At 43.8% G+C, this 22,216-nt stretch overlaps 1 protein-coding gene and 1 long non-coding RNA gene across 4 annotated transcripts; one reads left to right on the forward strand and one right to left on the reverse strand.

The window, feature by feature from the left end:
* Nucleotides 1-6,597: 6,597 nt before the first annotated feature.
* Prok2 (prokineticin 2) lies at nt 6,598-19,869 on the reverse strand. 2 transcript variants are annotated; one of them, XM_070018407.1, is made up of 4 exons: nt 19,717-19,869; nt 16,317-16,442; nt 9,268-9,330; nt 6,598-7,757 (listed from the first exon to the last, which is right to left on the reverse strand). In XM_070018407.1, the coding sequence occupies exons 1-4, from the start codon at nt 19,807-19,809 to the stop codon at nt 7,653-7,655; spliced, it is 387 nt and encodes a 128-aa protein (XP_069874508.1). In that variant the 5' UTR covers nt 19,810-19,869; the 3' UTR covers nt 6,598-7,652. The 2 variants fall into 2 exon arrangements, with proteins under 2 accessions (XP_069874508.1, XP_069874509.1); XM_070018408.1 differs by lacking the exon at nt 9,268-9,330.
* LOC138824548 (uncharacterized) lies at nt 19,625-21,967 on the forward strand. 2 transcript variants are annotated; one of them, XR_011371125.1, is made up of 3 exons: nt 19,625-19,693; nt 20,387-20,589; nt 20,713-21,967. It is a non-coding gene; the product is annotated as an uncharacterized lncRNA (long non-coding RNA). The 2 variants fall into 2 exon arrangements; XR_011371126.1 differs by having other exon boundaries at nt 20,772-21,967.
* The last annotated feature ends 249 nt before the right edge of the window (nt 21,968-22,216 follow it).

Below are 22,216 nucleotides of genomic sequence, written 5' to 3' on the forward strand. Positions count from 1 at the left end.
TATGATTTCAGGACCCTAGAAAGAGGAAGTTCCTCTTCCTATGTAAAGGCTGAGGGTTCCCAAGTCCCACCCCTCTGCAGTCTTTTGTCCCTGCACCTGGTGCTCAGTCCTAGCTGGAACTCTCAGTCCAGTGTTGCCTTGTGGCTACAATAAAAGCTAAAACCAACCAACCTCATGCCCATCCAATGCCACCTGGACCAACTTGTGCCAGCTCAGTTCTCAGGGGAGAATCCAATTCTGGAACAAATCTTAATGACAGCCCCCCCCTAGCCCCCCAAGACGTGCCTCTGTCATTATTTACAATCTACAAACCAATTCTGGGCGGAGGGGAGGGTTTGACCTTAATATAGGCTGACGTATAGCATCATACCAAGAACACAGTTTATAAAGAACCACTATATGACCCAGCTACACGGCAAGGGTGTATATACTTGAAGGGAGGTAAATCAGAGCAGAGCCACTTGCACACCCATGCTGACTGCAGCACTATTCACAACAGCCAAGCAATGGAATCGACCTAGGTGTCTATCAACCAATAAGTGCATGAAGAATGTATAGAGTATTATTTAGCCATAAAGAAGAATGAAATTATGTCAATTGCAAGAAAGAGGATAGACTTGGAGATTGTGTTACGCTAAATAAGCTGATATGATATAAGCCAATGGGCCCTCATCAGAGCTAAATAAGCCTTTTTTTTTCTTTAAAAGTTAGCCAGCCTCTGGTATTTTGTTATAGCAACGGAAAATGAACTAGTACAGTGATGGATAAATCAACTCTGTCAAGAAGAAACCAAGGTAATTTTCTTCAGGAAAAGGTAGGTTGGGAGAAGAAGAGAGAGGGCATTTGTGTTAGGATGATTGGTACAGGAGGATCCTTTGCACAACACCGTTATGGTTGTTGTTGATTGTTTTGGCTTTTTGAGACAGTGCCTCACTGTGCAGTCCAGGCTGACTTTTAACTCTTGCCTCAGTCTCCCTAAGGGTTTAGATTGTAAGCTTATACCAACATGTTCAGCTAAAAATCTGTTATGCTTAAAAAATTTCCGTAATAAAAGTTCTGTTGCTTTGTTTTTAAGACTGAGCCAAATATACTCAATGCCAGCCTTAATCTTGTCTATGGGGAAACTCAATTTGGGAAACTTCACAGCAGTTGTTCAAACCAAACTTAATAAAACACAATTTTCCCTCAATTTTGCTTGTAAAGGTTTAGAGTTTCTGCATCAAAAACAGGGGTTTTGTTCATAAATAACTCACATTTAAATCAAGATAATGAAAATTTAGATTTAAACAATGTGGGAATTTGCTTAGAAGTAAAACCTAAAGACAGGGAACCATTTATCTCTAATTGAATTTATTTTATCTGAGTCCTTAGCCCGAAGTGTTATTTTATAGTGACTTAGGAAAACTTCCTTGAATACAGCAAGCCACAGAGCTGACCCAGAAATAATACTTCTTTGATTGTGTAGCACATTTGCCTTTTCACTGCTTTGCATGAAAAATATTTTGTTTTTACTGAGTCTGTGTGTGTGTGTGTGTGTGTGTGTGTGTGTGTGTGTGTGTGTGTATGTGTCTTTGTGTGCCCGTACCAGGGCTTGAACTCAGGGCCTGAGTGCTGTCCTTGAGGCTTTTGTGCTCAAGGTTGGCACTAGACTACTTGAGCCATAGCTCCACATCTAGCTTTTTGGTGGTCAATTAGAAATAACAGTCTCAGGCTGGCTTTGAACCACAATCAACACATCTCAGTTTCCTGAGTAGCTAGGATTATAGGATTATAGGTGTGGGCCACCAGCACTGGCTGTTTTTATTGATTTTGAAAAGGTTTAACTTTTCAAAACATCTTACATATGCAGGATGCTGGTGGCTCACGCCTGTAATCCTAGCTACTCAGGAAGCTGAGGTCTGAGGATTGTGGCTCAAAGCCAGCCTAGGCAGGAAAGTTCATGAGACTCTTATCTTCAACTAACCACCAGAAAACTAGACGTGGAGCTGTGGCTCAAAGTGGTAGAGCGCTAACCATGAGCAAAAGAGCTCAGGGACAGTGTCCAGGCCTCGAGTGCAAGCCTCATGACAAAAAAAAAAAACAGAACAAAAACAAAAAAAAAACCCCACAACTCACCTTTGATAATGAAATAAAACATGCATCATTCTGTATAGCCAAGTGACACCATATAGCTTCAGACCACACTGGTGGGTATTGCAAGGATGCCTTTTCTCCCCACCTGCCACCTCCAGGCATGAGGCAGTATCTTCAGATACTCAGGTTGTGAGAACAGGAGGATGAGCCTGGCATCTAATGGGTAGCCACCAGGGGAGCTGCTTCAACTCCACTGAAGGCCTCATATAACATGGCCCAGAAGATTCTTAGCATCCAGGTGAAGAAACCTAGGACAGGACTGATGTGAGCAAGGGTGTGGAAATATTCTCCAGCTGTCGCTCTATACAGTAGGCCAAGATTGGCCTTGCTGGGACAACTGCATGCAGGAGCATTCCAGACTTCACCCTTTAGTCCCCACGTGGCCCCAGGACACACGCTCTGAATGCACATAAGACCCACAGACAGACTTGTGCACTTTTGTCACCAGGAGTCAGAACAATTTCCCACCTTTTTGCTTTGGTATATTTGATTGCAGTGATTGTAGGTCTGATTTATTCAATTATGATGTGGTGCAAATTGGAGCTCAGACATTCTGATGATTTAGACTCGGTAGGACAGAATGAAATCCTGGGATACAAGGAGGGGAAGGCATCTGCTGGGGATGGTTCAAAGCCCAGGTCCCCCGAAAGATACCTATAGGAGATGTGGAAGGACTTGGAATCAAGCCTAAGGCCCTAGGCCACAGGAGAGCAGGGAACAGCTGGGTGAATCCAGGGCATCGTCATAGCTCTAGGGAGCACAGACTTAAGTACATATTTATTAAATATAAAATAATAATACGCATTACATATTTATACTGTATAGTTATATATTTATGTGTATTTATATAATAAATGTGTATATATAGTTATACAGAGAACTACACATATAACTGCCACTGAATTCTCCAGTGCTGACCTTTGGCAAGCCTTGATGTAGAATGAAAGTAAACAGAGTTATTCATGCTAAGGGTCACAGGAACTTCTGAGGGTGGCAGAAAAAAAAAAGAAGATATTGAGCCATTTCCTTCCCTTCTCATGAAACGAGAGAAATATCTCAGTCAATATTGTCATGGTTAGCCTTTGCATACAAGAGTGGACCTTAGTTCTTTCTCAGTGGCATTCAACTTTGGATCCACCTTAGAATTTGAGAAGCTTAAAAAAAAAAATCTCAACATCTAGGTCTCACCCTGACAAATCAAATGACACCCCTTCTGGACTTGGAGGGCGGCATGTGAGCTGGGCCTGTATACATGAAACCTGGGAGGCTGAGGTAGGAGGATTCAGAGTGCAGGAGAGGCTGGGGTATGCAGGGAGACTGGTCTCAAAGACAAAGGAAAGAATAGCACACTGATGGCACTTGTAAAATTAGGAAACACGCATTCTGGGCATTCCCAAATAGGTGTGAATATCTATTTCTCTATATGTGAATAAATATGTGTGTATGCACACACATATGCCTATGTATAATTTGGGGGCAAGGGATAATACAATTCACTTATGCGTCTCATTATTAAAGACGGACATCTTTAAGATGTATTAATAAAGGTTGGGTGCCAGCTGTCTCAGTCAGCATTGTGACTATAATTAATATGGCACACTCTAGAGTAGGCGAGTGTTCTCACAACCAAAAGCACATAGCTCAACCTAGTCATTCCACAAAGTGTACTTACCCCCAAATATGTTGTACAACACATATATATGTCAAGTTGTATTGGCCAATGAAACATTTCTTTAAAAATACTGGAAAAAATACATTTTTTTCATGCAAAAGTGATCACCAGGAAGCAAAAAATTAGGGAAGGCATTATAGAACCAAAGATGATATTCCAAGGATTTTTTCAGAAATACATGACAATGTGAAGATGAAAAGATTGCCAAGAGTTGCCAGAGGGTTTTACAGTGGTCCTCTCTAAATCACAGAAAATGTCCTGGCTTTTTAAATTCAAATACTCCTTGAATTTACTCTTTTCTTTTTTCTTTTTCTGAAAATGAGTGGGATGGGATTTCTGACATTACTAGTGATGCAGACGTGGCTGGTGGCTATATCTAGTGCTGCGGTGGTCACTTGGATGGGAAAATTTGTAAGGAAAGTTTATAAAATTATCTATGCCCCAAAGAAAATGTGTGTGTGTGTGTGTGTGTGTGAGCGTGTGTATGTGTATGTGTGTGTGGTGTGCATGTGTATGTGTATGCGTGTGTGTGCATGTGTATGTGTGTGTGTGCATGTGTGTGTATGTGTATGCTACTACTGGGACTTGAACTCAAGATGTCATGCTCTCACTTAATGCTCTACCACTTGAACCACACTTCCATTTCTAGCTTTTTGTTAGTTATTTAGACATAAGAATCTTGATGAATTTTCTGCCAAATCACCATCCTCAGATCTCAGCCCTCTGGGTAGCTGAGACTACAGGCATGAGCTACTGCTAAAATATGTGTGTGCGTGTGCACGTGCACACATGCCTGCTCATGCACGCACACATAAGCGCGCGTGCACACACACACACACACACACACACACACACACACTGTTCCTGGGGCTTGAGCTCAGGGCCTGGGCATTGTCTCTGAGCTTCTGTGCTCCATTCTACCATTCGATCCACAGCTCTACTTCTGTCTTTTTGCTGGTTAGCTGGGGTCTTAAGGACTTTGTTGTGCGGGATGTCTTTGAACTGCAGTCCTCAGATGATGTGTAAGCCACTGGCTGCCAGCTAATTACATTTCTTTTAATGAAAGGTGAAAAACAGAAGGGGTACTTTCTATGGAAGTCAATCGTGACAAAGAAAGCCAAAGGTTCACCTAAGTTTGGTCACTAGCTTCTGACCTAACATCTCTTTCTACCTTAAAATGGATAGAATTCATTCTTCATATTTTTACCAAAATAGACTGTTGACTTTGTCTCTCTTCTGACAATCTCCACTTGCTTTAGCCAGTACAAAGTTCCAGAACTGTGAGAAACCATCCTAGGAGCCGGAAGAAACAGCCCCACCACCTTCACAATGCAAGACCCTGAGTACTTTGCATGAAACTCAAAGAACTTCCCAGATTCCAAGACTTTAGGAGCAATTATTTGAAAGATGTTGATTTTGGTAACAAGTTAAAAAAATACTCTCCAATGATGTCCAAATACAAAGGCATACTAAAAACAACAGAGTAGCTGAGTGCTGGTGGCTCACATCTATAATCCGAGATAATTAGGGGGCTGAGATCTGAGCATCATGGTTCAAGTCAGCCTGGGCAGGAATATCTATGAGCCTCTTATTTCCAAGTGGACCACCAAAGTTTGAAGTGGAACTGTGGCTCAAGTGGCAAAGACTTATGTGAAAAAGCTAAGGGACAGCACCCAGACGTTGAATTCAAGCCCCAGTAGCGTAGTGTGTGTGTGTGTGTGTGTGTGTGTGCGCACACACACACACACACACACACACACGAAATAAAAACATACAAACAGAAAAACAGGAGCAATGATCCAGGGGAAAGGCAACAAATGGCAAAGTCATATGCATCTTTGGTTGGCAGGGTGAGGAGCAGGTACCATTCATGGTTAATTTTCCACACAAACTGCACATTTGTTCTCTTGGACGTGGAGCCTTTCCCTTTAGGTACTAGCTTTAAAACAAAACAAAACAGAACTGGATTGTTTAAAGGTTGGTTATGTGTTTAACTTTGATGAAAATGGGGGATTACGCCAATTGAGTTTTCACCACCTACGAAAATAGGATGGATTGACTATCATATGGAAAGAAATCTAGCAAAAGTGCTTTAAAAAGAACAAGTGGGGAGGGAGAGGTAAGACTGTGTGGACAGGTCAAATGTGTTTTCTAGAACTTGCTGAGGAATGTCTTGTGAACATAAACTAACCTGAACAGACACTTGTCTCTCCAAACAGAGCAATTAGCACACAAAATCCCATCCGTGTCTGTGCTCTGCTGGGCCAGGGGACAGAGGGCGTGCCAGGGGCAGCTGTCAATCCCCCAGGGATAACCACAAAACAGACTTTATTGTCCTTCTTGTTGTTTTGGAAAGTCCGTGGGTGGGCATGGGCCAGTGGAGTCCGTTGCTCATAGGTGGTTTATTGGTGGCATCAAATCGATTTACCTTCGGGTTCTTCGAGGCCCAAAGCACATGGGCCTGGGGTCTGGCTGGCACCCGGCCCCCGCCTCACCTGTTGCTGGGAGGGCCCAGTCTCCACCATGACTCTCCATTTTTCATGTTGTCATTTCCCTTCAGGACTCAGGTTTTCTCATTGTTTTACAACCTGAACATTCACGAGAACACACAACTTTCCCGCATGTAGCATGAAAATGAACACAGCATTAGGGCTAGTTTAACAACTTCTCAGTCTTTGCCCCATTTCAGATTAGCCTACACAGACACCTATTTGTAATAAAGACTGATGACCACCGTGATGAAAGTAAGGATATAATATTAAAATAATCAAGTGATATACAGTACTGTCATTATTCTGATACAGAATTTTTACACAGAGCTATTGATACCAGCACAAATGTCAGGATATCAGGCAAATCTACTACAATAGACTTTTAGGCTACAAATAAAAATTTAAATGATAACAACACCAATTGTAGAATGGTAACTAGTGTTATGCAATATTAAAATCAATACTTCCTCATCAAGTGACATTTTGGAGAACATCTCTAACTAGCAGACTTTTAAAAAAAAGTCATAAAGAGAAACCAATGTAATGTTGTATGGGGAATGATATCTTTTATTTAAATAAAATACCAAAGCTAGCAATCTAGACAATATTAATTGGACTTCCATTCTGTTCTTTCCTTGTACCAATCAACTGAAGTCCATTGGGTTATGGAGGCTCAGGGACCTTCTAGAACTGCTTCCAATATTCACTTCGTAAGAGAAGTTGAAGCCTTCAACTGAACTCCTTAGTCAGAATTAAGTTGTACCTCTACTCTGAGGAACAGCTGAATTCTAACTGGCAATTCCATTAACATGCTAATGGGGTAGAACTCCACTTTAAAGTGGTGGGAAGGCCAATGGTGGAGAAAGTAAAGGTACTGAGGTTCTTTAACGATAAGAAGACAGCGAGAATAAAATGTGTGTGTGTATGTGTGTGTGTGTGTGTGTGTGTGTGTGTGTGTGTGTGTGTGTGTGTGTGTGTGTGTGTGAAGTTAGGGCAGGGGTTGAGAAAGGAGTGGTAAGAAAAAAAATGTCTCTAACAAAAGTATCAGTTTGTATTCTCCTCCTTGAAAATGGCGAGTTACTGGCATAAAAGAAAAACCTAAACAAAACCAAAACATAGAAATGAGAACTGTTCCCGTAATGCTTTGCACTTTGCATTTCCATCCAAAAACCAAAATTTCTTTTCAATTAAAACAAAAAAAATCACTTTAAAATCAAAGATGGGGGTGTGGGGGGGGGAAGTTACTTGGAAAGTAGAGAAAGCAAAAAGCTCTCTGGCATTATTTGTTTGGCACAATCACAAGACGTTACAGACATGGGGTGCTGTTCACATTTAAAGTTTCTACTCCAACACAATTACTTTCGGGCTAGACAAATAAACCGGTTAAATGAAGTCCGTAAACAAGCCAAGCCTGGCAGACATGGACAAGTATGGTGCATTCTCCTCCCAAAAAATGGAACCTAAAAGAAAAACAAAAGAAAACTGAGTCAGAGCAGGAAAATGTTGCAAAACCAACACCACCATTCTTCAGACAGATTCCAGTAATTGCTAGTGAATTATGATTATCAATGGGAAGAACTGATAGAAAGTCAAATTAGTGGCTTTGCATGTGCCATCCATACTCATCCTGACCATGGCCTTGTGAAGGGGGCCTGTGGCTTAACTGACCCCATTTTCCAGCTAAGAGAGAGAAGCACAGAGACAAGCCACGTAAGGTCACAGATCTAGGACTGGACCAGAGATACCAAGTTTTTTGTCCTTTTCTTTCTTTCTCTCTCTCTCTCTCTTTCTTTTTCATTCTCTCTCTTTCTCTCCTCTTTCTTTTTTTTCGTTCTCTCTCTCTCTCTCTCTCTTTCTTTCTTTCTCTTTTTTATGTGTGTGATCTTCTACTTTAACTCCATAAGAAGAGTCCAATACCATGGGTATGTTTACATCAACAAGCAAATAGATCCATAGTCAAGCAGTAATATTTACGTTTACACATTTGCATAGAAATAACAGAACAGCAGCGACTAATTTCTGTTGTTTTTTGCTTTGTGCTATTTTGATGCTTTTTTTTTTTTTTTAAGGAACAGAGGAGAATTGTGGAAAGAGGAACTCCATTTATAGACATGCAACAAGCTAGGCCATGGGACCCAGGATGGCCCAGATAGAACGCTCTGATTCATTCTGTCACTCCACAACCTGCTTTGTGCATGTGTGAGGCTGGGATAAGGTGAGTGAACCAGCAGCTATCGTGGTAGATCTTTGTGCTAGAGGAAGTAGAACACATTCAAAATCATGTATGATTCCTATAATCAGGAGAGACCAAATCATTTCTCCTCTCCTAGGACCAGAAATGTTCTTGAGAGCTGGAGAGAGAGAAAAAAAGCTGTATGAAGAAAGTTTGATGCTGTGGCTGGGCATGGTGGAGCATGCCTATACACCCAGCATTCAGAAGGTGGCAAAAACAGGAAGATTCTAGGTTTAAGGCTAGACTGGGACACAGAAGACCTTGTTGCCAAAAAAAAAAAAAAAAGTCCAAAGAAGAAAAATGTGTCAAATGCCAGCTCTGGAGCTGTACTACTGCAAGAAAAAGACGATGGCCAAAGGCTTCAATTCAGGGTAATGTGACACAGGCAACTACGACAGACAAGGCTTCAAAAATTCTTCGTGTTCCTTCAGCTTCCAGGCTCCAATGCTTTATCAGATACCATGCCAGCGTGCCACCATCTTACCCAAGGAGGCTACCCACACCAACGCTCTCTCCGTGTGGGAAAATCTGAGCTACATCTACCAGATAAGTCTCAAAACCCAAGTCTCTCCACAATAAGAAGGCTATCTTCAGACAGTGGCAGAACCATTCCAACCTAATATTGAACATCAAACTGATAGCACAGACCCAATTCTATGGGTGGGGGGTGGGGAGGGGAGAGTCAAAGCTAATAATTCTGGGCTTATCTCTCTGTGACACCATGCTTGCATTCTTACCTCCTTTTTCCTTTTTCTTCTCTTCTTCATTCTTCTTTCCTGCCTTCCATTTGCAAAATGGCTCTGGAAGGGTCAGGAGATGACTGACATCAATAAACACAAAGGGGAGAAAGGGAAGTAAAGGAGGGCAGGGAGCATTGGGCAAGTCAACAGGCATGGCCGGACGTGCTGAGCTATCTTAGTGCCTTTGTCTTTTTGGTACATCCTTACTTCCAGTGTCTCCGCACAAGCACGCTGCCCATTGGAGCAGTGCAGACTTCTGCTCAGAATGGTTCTGCCACTGTGTGAGTCATGGTATGGGGTAGGGGGCGGGCTCCATTGCTGCCACCAAAAACACATCAGCTCGGCTGGATTGCCTTACAAGTAGACGGTGTGTGCAGTGACCATCAATGGCCTTTACAATGGGTTTAGAACCGCAGACTCTGAGGTGCCAAGCATCACACACCTGAACAGGAAGGTGCTTTTCTCAATCAGGCTCAATCTTCTCAACCAGGCTCCGTGTGCCCCCAGGAGACACATGGCAATATACAAGGATATTCCTAATTGTTAACAACTGGCAGCGATTCACATTTGGCGAGGAGAAGCCAGAAATGTTGCTGACCATCCTGAACCACCAAGAGAGTCCTTCACAACACAGACTGACCTGGCTCAAAATGTCCACAGTGCTGAGGATGAGAAAAAACAGGCTACAGGAAGCAAAACTCAAGAACAATGAGTCCAAAGTAAGTGAGAACTCGGCAGTGTGTCAGAGTGTTACGGTTTTTGGTGCTGAGTGTATAGCGATGTTGTGCAGAAGAGGCCCCTTGTCATGATGAGGCATTCTTGCTTGGCTTTTGCCCTTGCTCTACTACTTGCGCCACACCTCCACTTTCTGCTTTTTGCTGGGTAATTGGAGACAAAAGTCTCATGGGCTTTTCTGCCGGGGCTGGCTCCAAACTGTGGTACTCAGATCTCAGGCTCCTGAGAAGCTAGGGTTCGTACGAATTTGCCACAGTGTCCCGCTGACATGTTAACAATGACAGAGGGATAGTTCCCAGGACTAGGAAGTACCCTACCCACACAGTGTCCACAGTCTGAGCTTCATGCATCATGTCACTGCCATTACTCTGGGCTGCTAGGGCCTTGGAAGCAGCAGAAAGGAAACAGAATACTATCTGTTGACCCTGGGCTGGGATTCACAGCTATAAACATCACCCCAAACCCAAGGGCCAGATTTTCATTTTCCTTTGGGACTGGCAAAGCAGCTCTCTGTGGCAGTGAAGGTCACCCAGCTAGGCAGAACAGGAGCTGGGTGATGGTTGGTCAGGTCTAACTTTGTCTTTCCTCTCAACTGCCACCATGCCTGGACTCCAGCTCCTCAGAAGAGGAGGCCATGGCCGCGGTCTTTGTACAGAAGACCAGGTACAGAAGACATCTAAGGAAGTATTTTAAATGGATGGACCTAGAACAGATCATGTGAAGTGAGGTAAGCCAAGCTCAGAGACAAGAAGTGCGCATTTTCTCTCCTATGTGGAAGCTAGATCTCAATTCTACGTGTCTGATTAGGTGTTCACACACATGGAGACCAGAGGAGGACACTTTTAGGAGAGGAACAGAAAGGCACAAAGCCTCCATGCATCTGATTCCGTAAAATAATATTCATCCAAATGAACTTCAGGAAATGAATACAGGAGTTCTTTTTTCTTTTTTATTGTTGTTTTGTTTTCTTTTTGTTCTGTTTTTTTTTTTCATTTATATGACTTTGGGAGAATAAGGCAAGGCCAAGACACAAAAATGGAGGGACAGAGGGTGAACAAATGCAGCCATGGTACTCACTAGACACTATGCTGAAAATGAACTATAGGACTTGTGGGGGGGGATGGGAGAGAAAAACTGGGAGGGCTGGAGGGGAGGGGTGACATTCTTCAAAAGAAATGTATTCTCTACCTGACTCAGGTAACTGCAGCCCCTCTGTATATCACCTTTATAATAACAATAAAAAAAATTTAAAAGGCATATCGAGTAAAATTAAGTTTCTGCTATTACTTCAAAAAGAAGATATCTAAGGATATATTTTAAATGGATAGACCTAGAACAAATCATGTTATGTGAGGTAAACAAGCAAGAGATAAACGGTGTGTGCTTTCTCTCATGTGTGGAAGCTAGATCTAAAATACCGTGAGATGCGATACATTATACAGGTCTCTAGGCAGTCACATACAGTAAGACCAAATGAGAATACTATGGGGGTGGGCAGGGGAGGGGGAGAGAGACACAAAGGCACAATGCCTTTGTACCTCTGATCATGTAAAATAATATTTACCAAAATGAATTCCAGGGAATGGAAACAAGATGTTTGTTTGTCTTTATTTCTTTTCTTTTTGTCTTGTTTGTTCCTTTTTCTGTCTTTGGGAAAGTAAAGGGGCACAGAAATGGAGTGATAAAGGGCGAACAAATGCAGCAGTGGAGCTCACTAGACACTATGTTGAAAATGAACTTGTGGGTGAGGATGGGAGGAAATAACTGGGAGAGAGCAAGGGGAAGGGGGTGACATTGTCCAAAAAGAAATGTACGCTTTACCTGACGTATGTAACGAGAACCCTTCTGTATGTCACCTTTATAATAACAAAAAAAATTTAAAGGCAATTTTCTGCCAAATGCCTGTGACATCTACCCCTAACACAGATGCAGGCTCTCTTCCTTGCTGGATACTGTGGCATCACTTCACACCATTTGCTCCCATGTGCTTGGCACTGAGCAGGCCCAGCTTGATTCAAGCTGCCAAGCACAGAGTTATCACGTAGCCAAGGATACTGAAGGGGCAGGCTGCTCTTGGGTTGGGAGGGAGGAACCCTGGTTGTATGTTTACAAGGTCAAACGTTCTTGTGAAACTCCCCAACATATCTTTGTATTCTTTAAAAAAAAAAAAAAGCAGGCATTGATTTGCAGTACTGGGGTCATGTTCAATTAGTTGTAGTACTAGAGTTTGAATTCAAGGCCTCATCTGTGTCAAGCAAGCACTGTACCACTTCAGCCTCGCCTCCAATTTGTTGTGCTTTCAGTATTTTTCAGATAGAGTCTTGCTTTTTGTCTAGGCTAGCCTGGACTACAATCCTCCTATTTATGCTACTTGGCTAGCTGCAATGACAGGTATAGGCCGCCCTGCACAGTGCCCAGGTTTTTTTGTTTGTTTGTTTGGTTTTGCTTTTTATTGGTTGACTTGAGATCCTCCCTTTCAGCTTTCTGTGTAGCTGGGATTACCGGTGTGGTTGTATTCTTTTGCTTATTAAAAATTCAACACAGGCAACAATGTAATCTACCTCCAGGATTACAGAGAACGTAAGGATTACAGAACGCTGCAGGTCCCTTGACTCCAGATTGCCTGCCTTATTCAAGATCCAGTGTGTGTATCTCCCCTTTTCTCCATATAGCCTTTCTTAATAGCACCAGACATGGTCATATCCCTCCTCCCCTGCCACCTGTGACTACACTGCTGAGATTATACACGTGAGAGGCACTGCTGAGGTAATATACACTACTGCATTCACCAACATCAGGTGACCAAGCCCATAGGTATCCCATAGCTACGTCGACACGAAAAAATGCTTGCCACAGTACGTTCAGTCCAAACTTGACAGTTTAGTTTCAAATCATTTGAATACTCAATCTTAATTCCTATTAGCCTGGAAATGCAAGCAGCAAATTCTCCCAGTTACCAAAGCTTTCAGAAACGTATGTTTCTTGGGGCTAGAGATGTGGCACTTGTAGCAAGCAGGAGGCCCTGAGTTCAATCCCTCATACTTCCCCACCCTGCAATGGCATGATTCTCACTCAAACTGCAATACTGTTACAGAGAAAATGGCGTTTACAAAAGGGTAACAGGCTAGTCGACATTGGTGGTACATGCTTGTAATCTTAGCACTACCGAGGTTAAGGCAGGAAGGCAGTGAGTTTAAGAACCTGTCTCAAAACCAAACAATATAAACAAAGGTTGTGTAAGCCATGCATTTATTATGTGTTAAAAATAAAGTAAATACGTTAAAACTGTTACTTACTCTAAATTGCATTTAGAACAAGAAGCAGAGACAGGAGGATTTCAGTAGGAGGCAAAAGTTAAAAATGAGTGAGACCTTAACTTCAGTAATATGTGGGGTATGTTAGTTCATGCTTATCATCCTAGCTACTTGGAAAGTGGAAACAGGAGGATCAAAGTCTGAGGCCAGCATGGGCAAAAGTGTGAGACCCTCAAAACAAAGTAAAGCAAGAAAGGCTGAGGGCATGGCTCAAGGATTAGGGTACTTGCCTAGCAAACTCGAGGCCCAGTGTTTAAACCTTAGTACTGCCCAGAAGAATGTAGCAAACTCGAGGCCCAGTGTTTAAACCTTAGTACTGCCCAGAAGAATGTGTTTAGAAAATATTGTCCTTTCTTAGTAAACATGTATCTGTGTATGTTTCATAATGTATGTTTATGAAAACCTTTTTTTTCTTGATTGATTTTGAAGAGAATATAGTTCAGAGACACTATGGAAGAAATTACATTTCCCCCCAGAACAGGTAATTTCATTTGTAACAAATAATAACTCTGGTACCCAGTGTTTAAAAAGCTCATCAAAATGACCTTAAAAGGTACATTTTCAAGATGGAAAAAATATCCCAATTTCAATATGGAAAAAAGGGTTATAAAATCACACTCTAGCTACCTTTTAAGTGGACATTTAACTAGAGAGAAGGTTAAAACCTAATCTGAAACCTTGTCCCTCTTTTGTATTGGGATTTGAACTCAGGGCCTCATGCTTGCTAGACTGGTGCTCTACTATTTGAACCATTCCTCCAACCTTGGTTTTTGCTGGTTATTTTTGTTGTCTACCTGGGTGCATGCCTGAGCTGATATCTGCCTAATCCCTGTCTTGGCTGCGCTCACAGGTGTGATGAAAGTGTCCCTTAGTGGAGAAAAGAATCTTACAAAATGAGCCACCAGTACCTGGTCTCAAAAACCTTTCCACTCAGTGTGTCTATGATTTGAATGCTTCATTTTTATTATGATAACCATAATCTGTTGTTTACAGATGTCATTCCTAGACTGGTGGATAAAAACAGAACATCAGAGCTGGGTTGCCAGTAGCTTATGCCTGTCATCCAAGCTACCCAGAAGGCCTCAATCTGAGAAATACAGTTTAAACCAGCCTGGGCAAAACAATCTGCCAGACTCTTATCTCCACTTAACCATGAAAAAGCCAGAAGTGGAGCTGTGGCTCATATACTGGAACCACATAAGCACAAAAAGCCCAGGGACACAGACTGGAGTGACAGAAAGAAGGGATACCTGGGGTACCTTCTCTTACATAGAGTTTGTGTGACTCCAGCTAGCCAGTGAATACCTCTGAGGCTTAGTGCTGTCCTATGTGGAGTGTGACAAAGATCAGCCTCCATGGCGCTCAGACTTGCAGTGACAATTGTGTAAGAAATACAGAGAAGACGTTCACTGCAGCATATCTGACACATTGCTGCCCTTACCAAGCCCCAACCATTACTGTTATCAACACAAGCCATGTGCTTAGCCTTGTAGCTTCTGTTCCCTCTACAGCGTGATACCAACAATACATAAAAAGGTAATTCTTAAAGCAGAAAGAGCAAACGTTTCAGACAATGCCTTTAGGAAGGAGGGTCCAGCGTCAGGAAGAGGGACGAAGGCACCGGGGCTGCAGCCTCACCGGCTTGTGTTGAGTTTGGCATTGGGGCAGACGACTCATATAGTTTGAAACCTTTACTGTCTTAAAGTGTCCAAGAATTTAAAAAAGGTGCATGTCACGTTTAGCAGTGAGTGCTGTGGAATGGCGAAACCCCAGGGAGGCATCACTTGGGCCTAACCCCAAGCATTTCACAAGGCAACCACAGGAAAGCCAGCAGCAAGCAAAGTTTGCGGACTGACCACTCCTCCCCAAACAACCATAATCCACATTCCAGCCCTCACCGGGAAACCTCAGCAACATGCAGAGAAGATCAGAATTGTATTACCAGGGACTGTGGATGACAGGCAAGATGTCTGATTCTAGTACATCTTGATCATATGTGAAAAAAGGGGGAGGGAGTGGGCAAGAGATAGAATTCTGCTTGGTTCAAGAATATCCAATCTGTTTTCCAATGAATGAGAGGATACAATGTACAATGAGCACCCCCAACAGCATAGCTGAGCTCTGGACAGGCTTCCTGGCCTGGATCTCCTCTCTGTGCCTCTGAGTGGCTGATAGGTAGACCAAAGGAAGACATCCTGGGAGATGTTGCTGAGCCCATACTGTGTTACTACGTACAGGGCAAGGACACTCCAGGTCCACACAGCTTCCTGATGTAATGCAAATCTACGGCAACCCCTAGGGACAGTCTCTGAAATGGGGTCCAATCTATTCCCATAGGTTTGGGGTCATGCTGTTCACTGCCAACTGCTTTGCCAACCTGATCATTTGAAATTTGAAAGTGTCACTGATTTCTAAAATCAGGAACAATGTACCCTAGAGGAACGGAGGGAAAAAATAATAGAATAGTACTTGACCAGGCATGGTGATACAGGACTGTAATCCCAGCACTCAGGAGGCTGAGGCAGGAAGACCACTAGTTCCAGACCAGTTTGGGCTACATAGAGTTTTCAGGTCAGCCTGAAATAAATAATAAGATCTTTGTGTCCAAGAAACAACACCAAACAAGAAAGCATAAGAAAAATTACATTATTGGTGCTTTTCTCACCAAAGCAAAACGTATACCTATTTTCTTCTGCCTTATCAATAGGTCAAGTCTTTTCTACAACATTGATACTTTGAGTTTAGCAAAGACGCATGCACGTGGATAACACTTTTTTTTTTTTTTGTCCAATGTAATTCCTCACGAGTCCATGTACTACAAATTACTCTGGTAGTATTTCTAACACCATGAGAACAATGGTAGGAAAAAAAATCACTGCAAGAGGAAGTCCGAGGGCACAATTCACTGTATACATTATCCATTGTTAACGCTCTCTTGCTGGAAGTCAAGGTACGGCAATACAGAGACGCACTGGGAAGGTACACACAGATACTAACTTTACGAGTCAGTGGATGGCAGCTGTCACCCAATTTGCCCATCGGTGTGCAAATCCTTATGCTCTTAACCCAGATACTAACAGCACAGCACATTCCTCCGCCACATTGGGGGTCCTTGTCGCAGGCCTGCAAGACAAGAAACAAGCACAGGGATGTAGGTAGCAGGAGAGACTTGGGGAAAACTGGAGATTAGCTGAGAAAATACTCTTTAAATATCGAAAGGCTACGGTTTCAATAAAACCTGGGCAGAAAAGAACTATCAGCTTCATTTGCTCTACAATGAAATCTGATCTGATTTTTCTAGTTTTTCAGATACAGGCTAAATCACAGCCCCCACATGATGAAAATCTTAAAGGTGACATTTAAAAAAAATTAGCTCTCTTTCTCTAGCATTTTATGGCTGAACTGGTGTTGACATTGAAGAATGAGTCTATACTAGGCCTCCAATATACATGGCCATTAGGAACTACATAAATCGAACCACGGGATTTTATGACTATTAACTGCAGAATACATTGGGCCTAATTTTTAAAAAGAGATTTAAATGGTCTCTAAATCTGGCATGAAATACTCCAGATGCATAAAGACACTGATGTAAATTTCAGAAGTGCTCATTTTCCCTTTCAAATATTTGCATTTTGGTTCATGAGACTTGCTGTTTTTCACACAGCTAACTTGGTTTTGCACCATTTCCTCTTGAAGGAAAGACATCTCCGACATTAGAAATGGACAGATCAAGATATATGCCATATCCTCTTCTTCTTCTTTTTAGATGAATAACTCAACACAAAGACATTGCTGGCTTGGAATATCCTGATATGTAAAGTACAAGAGTGTGTGTGTGTGGGGTGCACTCCCATAAAAATCCATCAGATTAGCATATGCAAGTGGCAACAGTAATTACTCAGGACACCTGCTCCAAGTATAAAAACTGTAAGTACATACAACCACAGAACCAGCTCTGGAGGAGTTTTCTACACAGTAAGGAATGAAAACAATGAAGTCCAAATTTATCTGCATGAAAATGGATCTGAAGAACTATTTTCTTGCCCAGACCCAATACAAACAAGGATGTTTTGTTTGATCTGTGAATGATAAGGTAAAAGTATCCTAAAAGTTTAGGCATAAACTTAAATGTACATTTATTGGAAAGAACTGAAACAGTTCTTTAAAGGTGTCATATAACCTCTCAATACATAAATCTGTGGACACATTCTTAGGATTATTTTCATTACAACTGGCCAATTTATTATGTTGCTTTGAAAGTTATTTTCTTCCTTTATAAGAAATTTCTTTTTCCTCGGTCAATTTAAAACACACATGCAGCTAGAAGGGCATGATGTTCACTTGGGAGTGGTTTGTATTTTATAGGACAATAGCTAAACATTTCCATTGTCCAAATGTTATCAGTATGCCAGGAATCTGCATATATGACCACTACATTCCATAAATGAAAGTTAACAGTTTTTGCCAATGTTATTGTAACAAATCTATATCAATATATAAATCAATTTCAGAATGCATACACACATATTACTTTAAAAAACTAAATACTTAAGGTGGAAGTTCCAGCCAGTATTTTATTTCAACAGATGCTCAATACCCTCAATTCTCAAACCCCACCAATTTTTTGTATAAGACAATAAAAAAAAAATCCAGCCAAAATCTTCTAAAATTCAATCAATCACTTAGAGGTTAGCATCCTGTAACACAATAAATCTAGATAAGTCATTGAGTTTTTCATTTGAATCCAGATGGTGCTTGTCAGGGAGACATAACTACATTTTATTGCTATGTTGCTTTAGAGAGCCTTAAAAACAATCTTCTTTTTGTAACACTGGGCTAAAGCAACAACAAAAACAACAACGGCACACAACTATACAATAAGCCCCATGTGAATCTCTCCGGCAGATAAATATCCAATGTAATAAAAAAAAAATGGTTTTGTAACAAGAGCTTCAGTTCTTGAGAAACTTACAAAGAATTGCCTAAGTTTATATATTTTTAATTGGACAACTGTTTCCTAATGCCCCACATCCTTAACCCATTGCACATCTATTCAAAGAGTGTCATTCTGTGAATGGAACAAAAAGATACTTATATTGCAAAGGAATCGGGCTCAGAGGATTAGGAGTCATTTAAAATGGACCAGCAGGGGAAGAGGGGGGAAAAATCATGTTTCAATTAGAAAGACCTGTAGAAACTTTTGTTCCCATACACAGACTTGCTACTGACACAGCTATACAAATATTTTTTTAAGTCTCTATTCTAATAAACACCACAAAGCATATAATTAAATAGCTACTGGATATAACCAGACACAATCATTCAAAATACCGTACACTTGTTAAGGAATCCAGAGACAAAATAATTTTATGTGTATCAAGAGACAGTGGCATTTCCTTTCAGTAAAAGGGCACTTCATGATCTTGGCATCAACCCTTCCAAATACATATGTTTACAGTCCTACAACGTGCACTTCCGTATTTGAAGTGATTTAATGAAGTAAATAAATGGGTTTAATTAAGTAAATTACTTTAGCCCTTAGGAACCGTGAAGCTCCTGGACAAACAGCAAACAGGAGAGGTTTTGCATCGTTGGTGTAAACTAAGCCTTTACATTCTGTGCCATAAGCTCATTTTTGGTCTGGGACACGAAAGGAAAACTGTTCAAAACTAGGGGTCAGTGGCCTCGTGGCCTCGGGTAAGTCTGATCAGTGGCTGTCCACGCCACCACTGGGCACCAGGTCCTCGATCGGGAATCAGAAAGGGAAAACGTTCACCGGGGTGGGGGTGGAGGACCCCAAGACCACTTTAGGAGAAAAAGTGGGGGGGGGACGCGGAGGGAAGGGGGAGAGAAGCTCCGGAACCCAGTATGAAAAGCTCTCAATTGCTTTTCAAATCGCTCAGATGGCCCTGACCCAAGTTATTTCAAGGGGGTTTCTGCGGAAGACGGACGCATGGGGAGCGCCGGATAAAGCCTGGAGTGGCTGGGGGCGGGGGGGGGGAGGGCTCCCCGTACTGCTTTGCATTTCAGGGAGGGGTCGTCCAAATCTAAGAGTGGGGCTGGAGCGCCTCGAACAGAACTTGAGAAGATTGTCAAAAGAAACTTCTCTCGGCTCAATGGTAAACCAGAGCCAGGTGGCGGGGAGAGACGTTGATGGGGGAAGCTGGGGAGCGCTCCGGTCATTTTTTTTTTTAATTCCAGGGCTCCCCGTCGCACTGGCCCCAGCGGCGCCGAGGCCAACGAGGACAGGTGTCCGCACGCACGCACGCACGCACACACGGGAAGGCCCTCGCGCACCCCCGGGGGAGGGTCCCCCTTTCAGCTGTTCCCCGGCCCCGGACGCACCCCGGGGGCGCAAAGCGAGGGGACAGGTGGGTCCCGCCTGGCTACTTACCCCCGTGATGACTGCCGCGTCCCCTGCTGGGGGCGTGAGCAGCAGCAGCAGCAGCAGTAGGAGCAGCCGCGGGACGCAGCGCGGGCTCCTCATGGCGCCGTCGGACGGGACCCGGCGGCGGTTGGAGCCGTTGGGGGATCGGGGATCCAGGGGTCTGGGGCGGGGGGGGGCAGCTGGGCGGGCGGATCGCAGGCCGCACGGCGTGGCGCGGCGCGGCGGGCAGGCGGGTGGGCGCGGCGGCTCCTGCGAGCCTGGCCTTCGCCTGGCGGCGGTTATAAAGGCGAGCCCCGCCGTGACTCACGCCGGCGCCCGCCCGCCCGCCCGCCCGCCCGGCAGCACGCGCGGGGGGCACAGCGCGGGCACGCACACACACACACACACACACACACACGCCCCGCGCGCGCCCACCCCGCCGCCGCTCCTGAGATGCGCACGTGCCGGGTGCCCGGCTCCCCGAGCGCGCGCCACGCAGGCGACACCACCCACGGGGCACCCCACTCCCGGGCCATTCCCCCCCCCCCGTCCCTGGCTGTCGCCCGGGTCCTGCTTGCAGCCGTCTTACACGCACACGCACACACACACACACACATACACACACACGCGCACACACACACACGCCCCGCGCGCGCCCAGCGCTGTTGTGACACTCATTTGCTGTCCTGGTTTCCAGAGCTCCACGCAGTCGGCGCCGCCAACTCGCGATCATTTGCTGTGCAGATGTGCCGGGAGCAACAAGCACCCCTGGATGTGTTCTTCTGCTCCGCTCTGCTGTCCATGGAGGGGTAGGGGGGGTAGATGCTAGGTGTGGCCGCCGGCTCTGTCCTCCTGGGTGAACGCCCGCCCGCCAACGAACTGGAAAACGTGGCAAACAGGGTAAGAGAACAAAGGCAGTGTGCGAAGTCACCCCCCCGCCCCCGCCCCCCATCCCACATCCCTGGCGACGTGGAGGGGGTCCCTCCTCCAGCCGTGGCACTCTGTTTCTTTCTCGCATGTCAGATGCCTTCCCTCGATGCTCTCACATCTGTTCCTGACCCTGCTTCTCCTCCTCTCCAAAGCCTCGCGCCAGCTTCAGCCAGACCACTTCAGTGATGCCAGCGGGACATGAGAATGGCCGCCTCCGGGTGCCAGCCCCAGGCATCCGCGAAACGCCAAGTGGGCAGCCAGCTCTCCAACCTCCTAGAGCAGCAAAGTCACCGTACGCCCCGAAGTGCCACAGGGCGCCACTGTGATTCCTTCGTGTAAGCCGGAATTCACCCCCAATGGGCTCTACCCATTCCAAGAGACCAGCACCCACTTGCCCCTCCATTTGTGATCCTAGCCTAACTCCAAGAATCTCAGACGGTTTACGTCCACGAAGGTGACATTCAAGCCTACCTAGGTGTGGCCATGACATGTGGGAAAGCCTAGCTTTCTTCCATGTTCTTGTCTCTTAAGGACTACATACTGTTGAATGCAGATGCATCTTTCAGACTCTTTTAACAAATGCAGTCAGAGAAGTTAGGACAAAGTTACATTCAGACTGTGAGACTCCACCACCCCGGCCAAAGCCCAGACACAATGTTGGTGGAAAAAAATACATATATGAGAAAGAGGCAAGACAATTATCTGAATGCTAACCAGCTGAATATTTAGAAGCCCAGATCGTTGAGTTTTAAAGCTCTTTTTTTTTCTTACACATGTTTTTATATTTGAGAAACATCCTGAAACCGAAAACACAAAAGGAATCAAACGCTTTTTTTTTTAACTTTTTAAAAGAAACTGTTAAAATTGGATTCACAGTAAAATAAGTGGAAACAGTAGCAAGTGACAGACGCGTGGAAAGTTTCCTTTTTCCAGTCACCATGCCAACCAGTGCATTGGGAGTGCTGCAGGCAGGGTAGATGTAAAAACCAGTCAACATGGATCTGAACACTCCTACAATTTTTTTAAATGTCTATTTCATATTTGCTGTGACTGAATGCCAGTCTGGGTATTCCCTGTTTCTCTAAGCAGAGAAAGTAGGCTATGTCTACACAGGGGGAAAAAAAAGATTCCAGTTTCCAACGTGGCTGTGGCTGGATTCTCTTACTGGACTATTTGGGAAACAATCTTCATAAGGCTGTTTTGAAACAAGGTTGGAAACACTTAAAAATAGGGTTGGTTTTATTTCATGTTGTTTCTTTGGGAACTTTTTGTTTTGTTTTGGGGGCACTAGAGGGATTTGAACCCAAGGCCTTTTCTTACTAGGCAAGTGCTCTACTATTGAGGTATGATGGCAGCCCTTTTATACACTGGTTATTTTGGGAATAAGGTCATGCTTCATGCTCCAGCACGCATCTAGTCCAAGATGAAGTTTTTCAGACTTTTCTGCCAGTGCTGTCCTCAAAACAAAATCCCCTTGGTCTCAACCTCCCAAGTAGCTAGGATTGAAGGTGCACGTTGCTTGTGCCTGACTTCTTTGGGAACTGCCCTTAAAAATTGTTTTTTCCTTTTTTTCACCACCTCTCCTTGACACGCTAGG

Source organism: Dipodomys merriami, unplaced genomic scaffold (assembly GCF_024711535.1).
Source record: "Dipodomys merriami isolate MVZ:Mamm:240054 unplaced genomic scaffold, mDipMer1.0.p SCAF_13, whole genome shotgun sequence".
NCBI lineage: Eukaryota > Metazoa > Chordata > Mammalia > Rodentia > Heteromyidae > Dipodomys > Dipodomys merriami.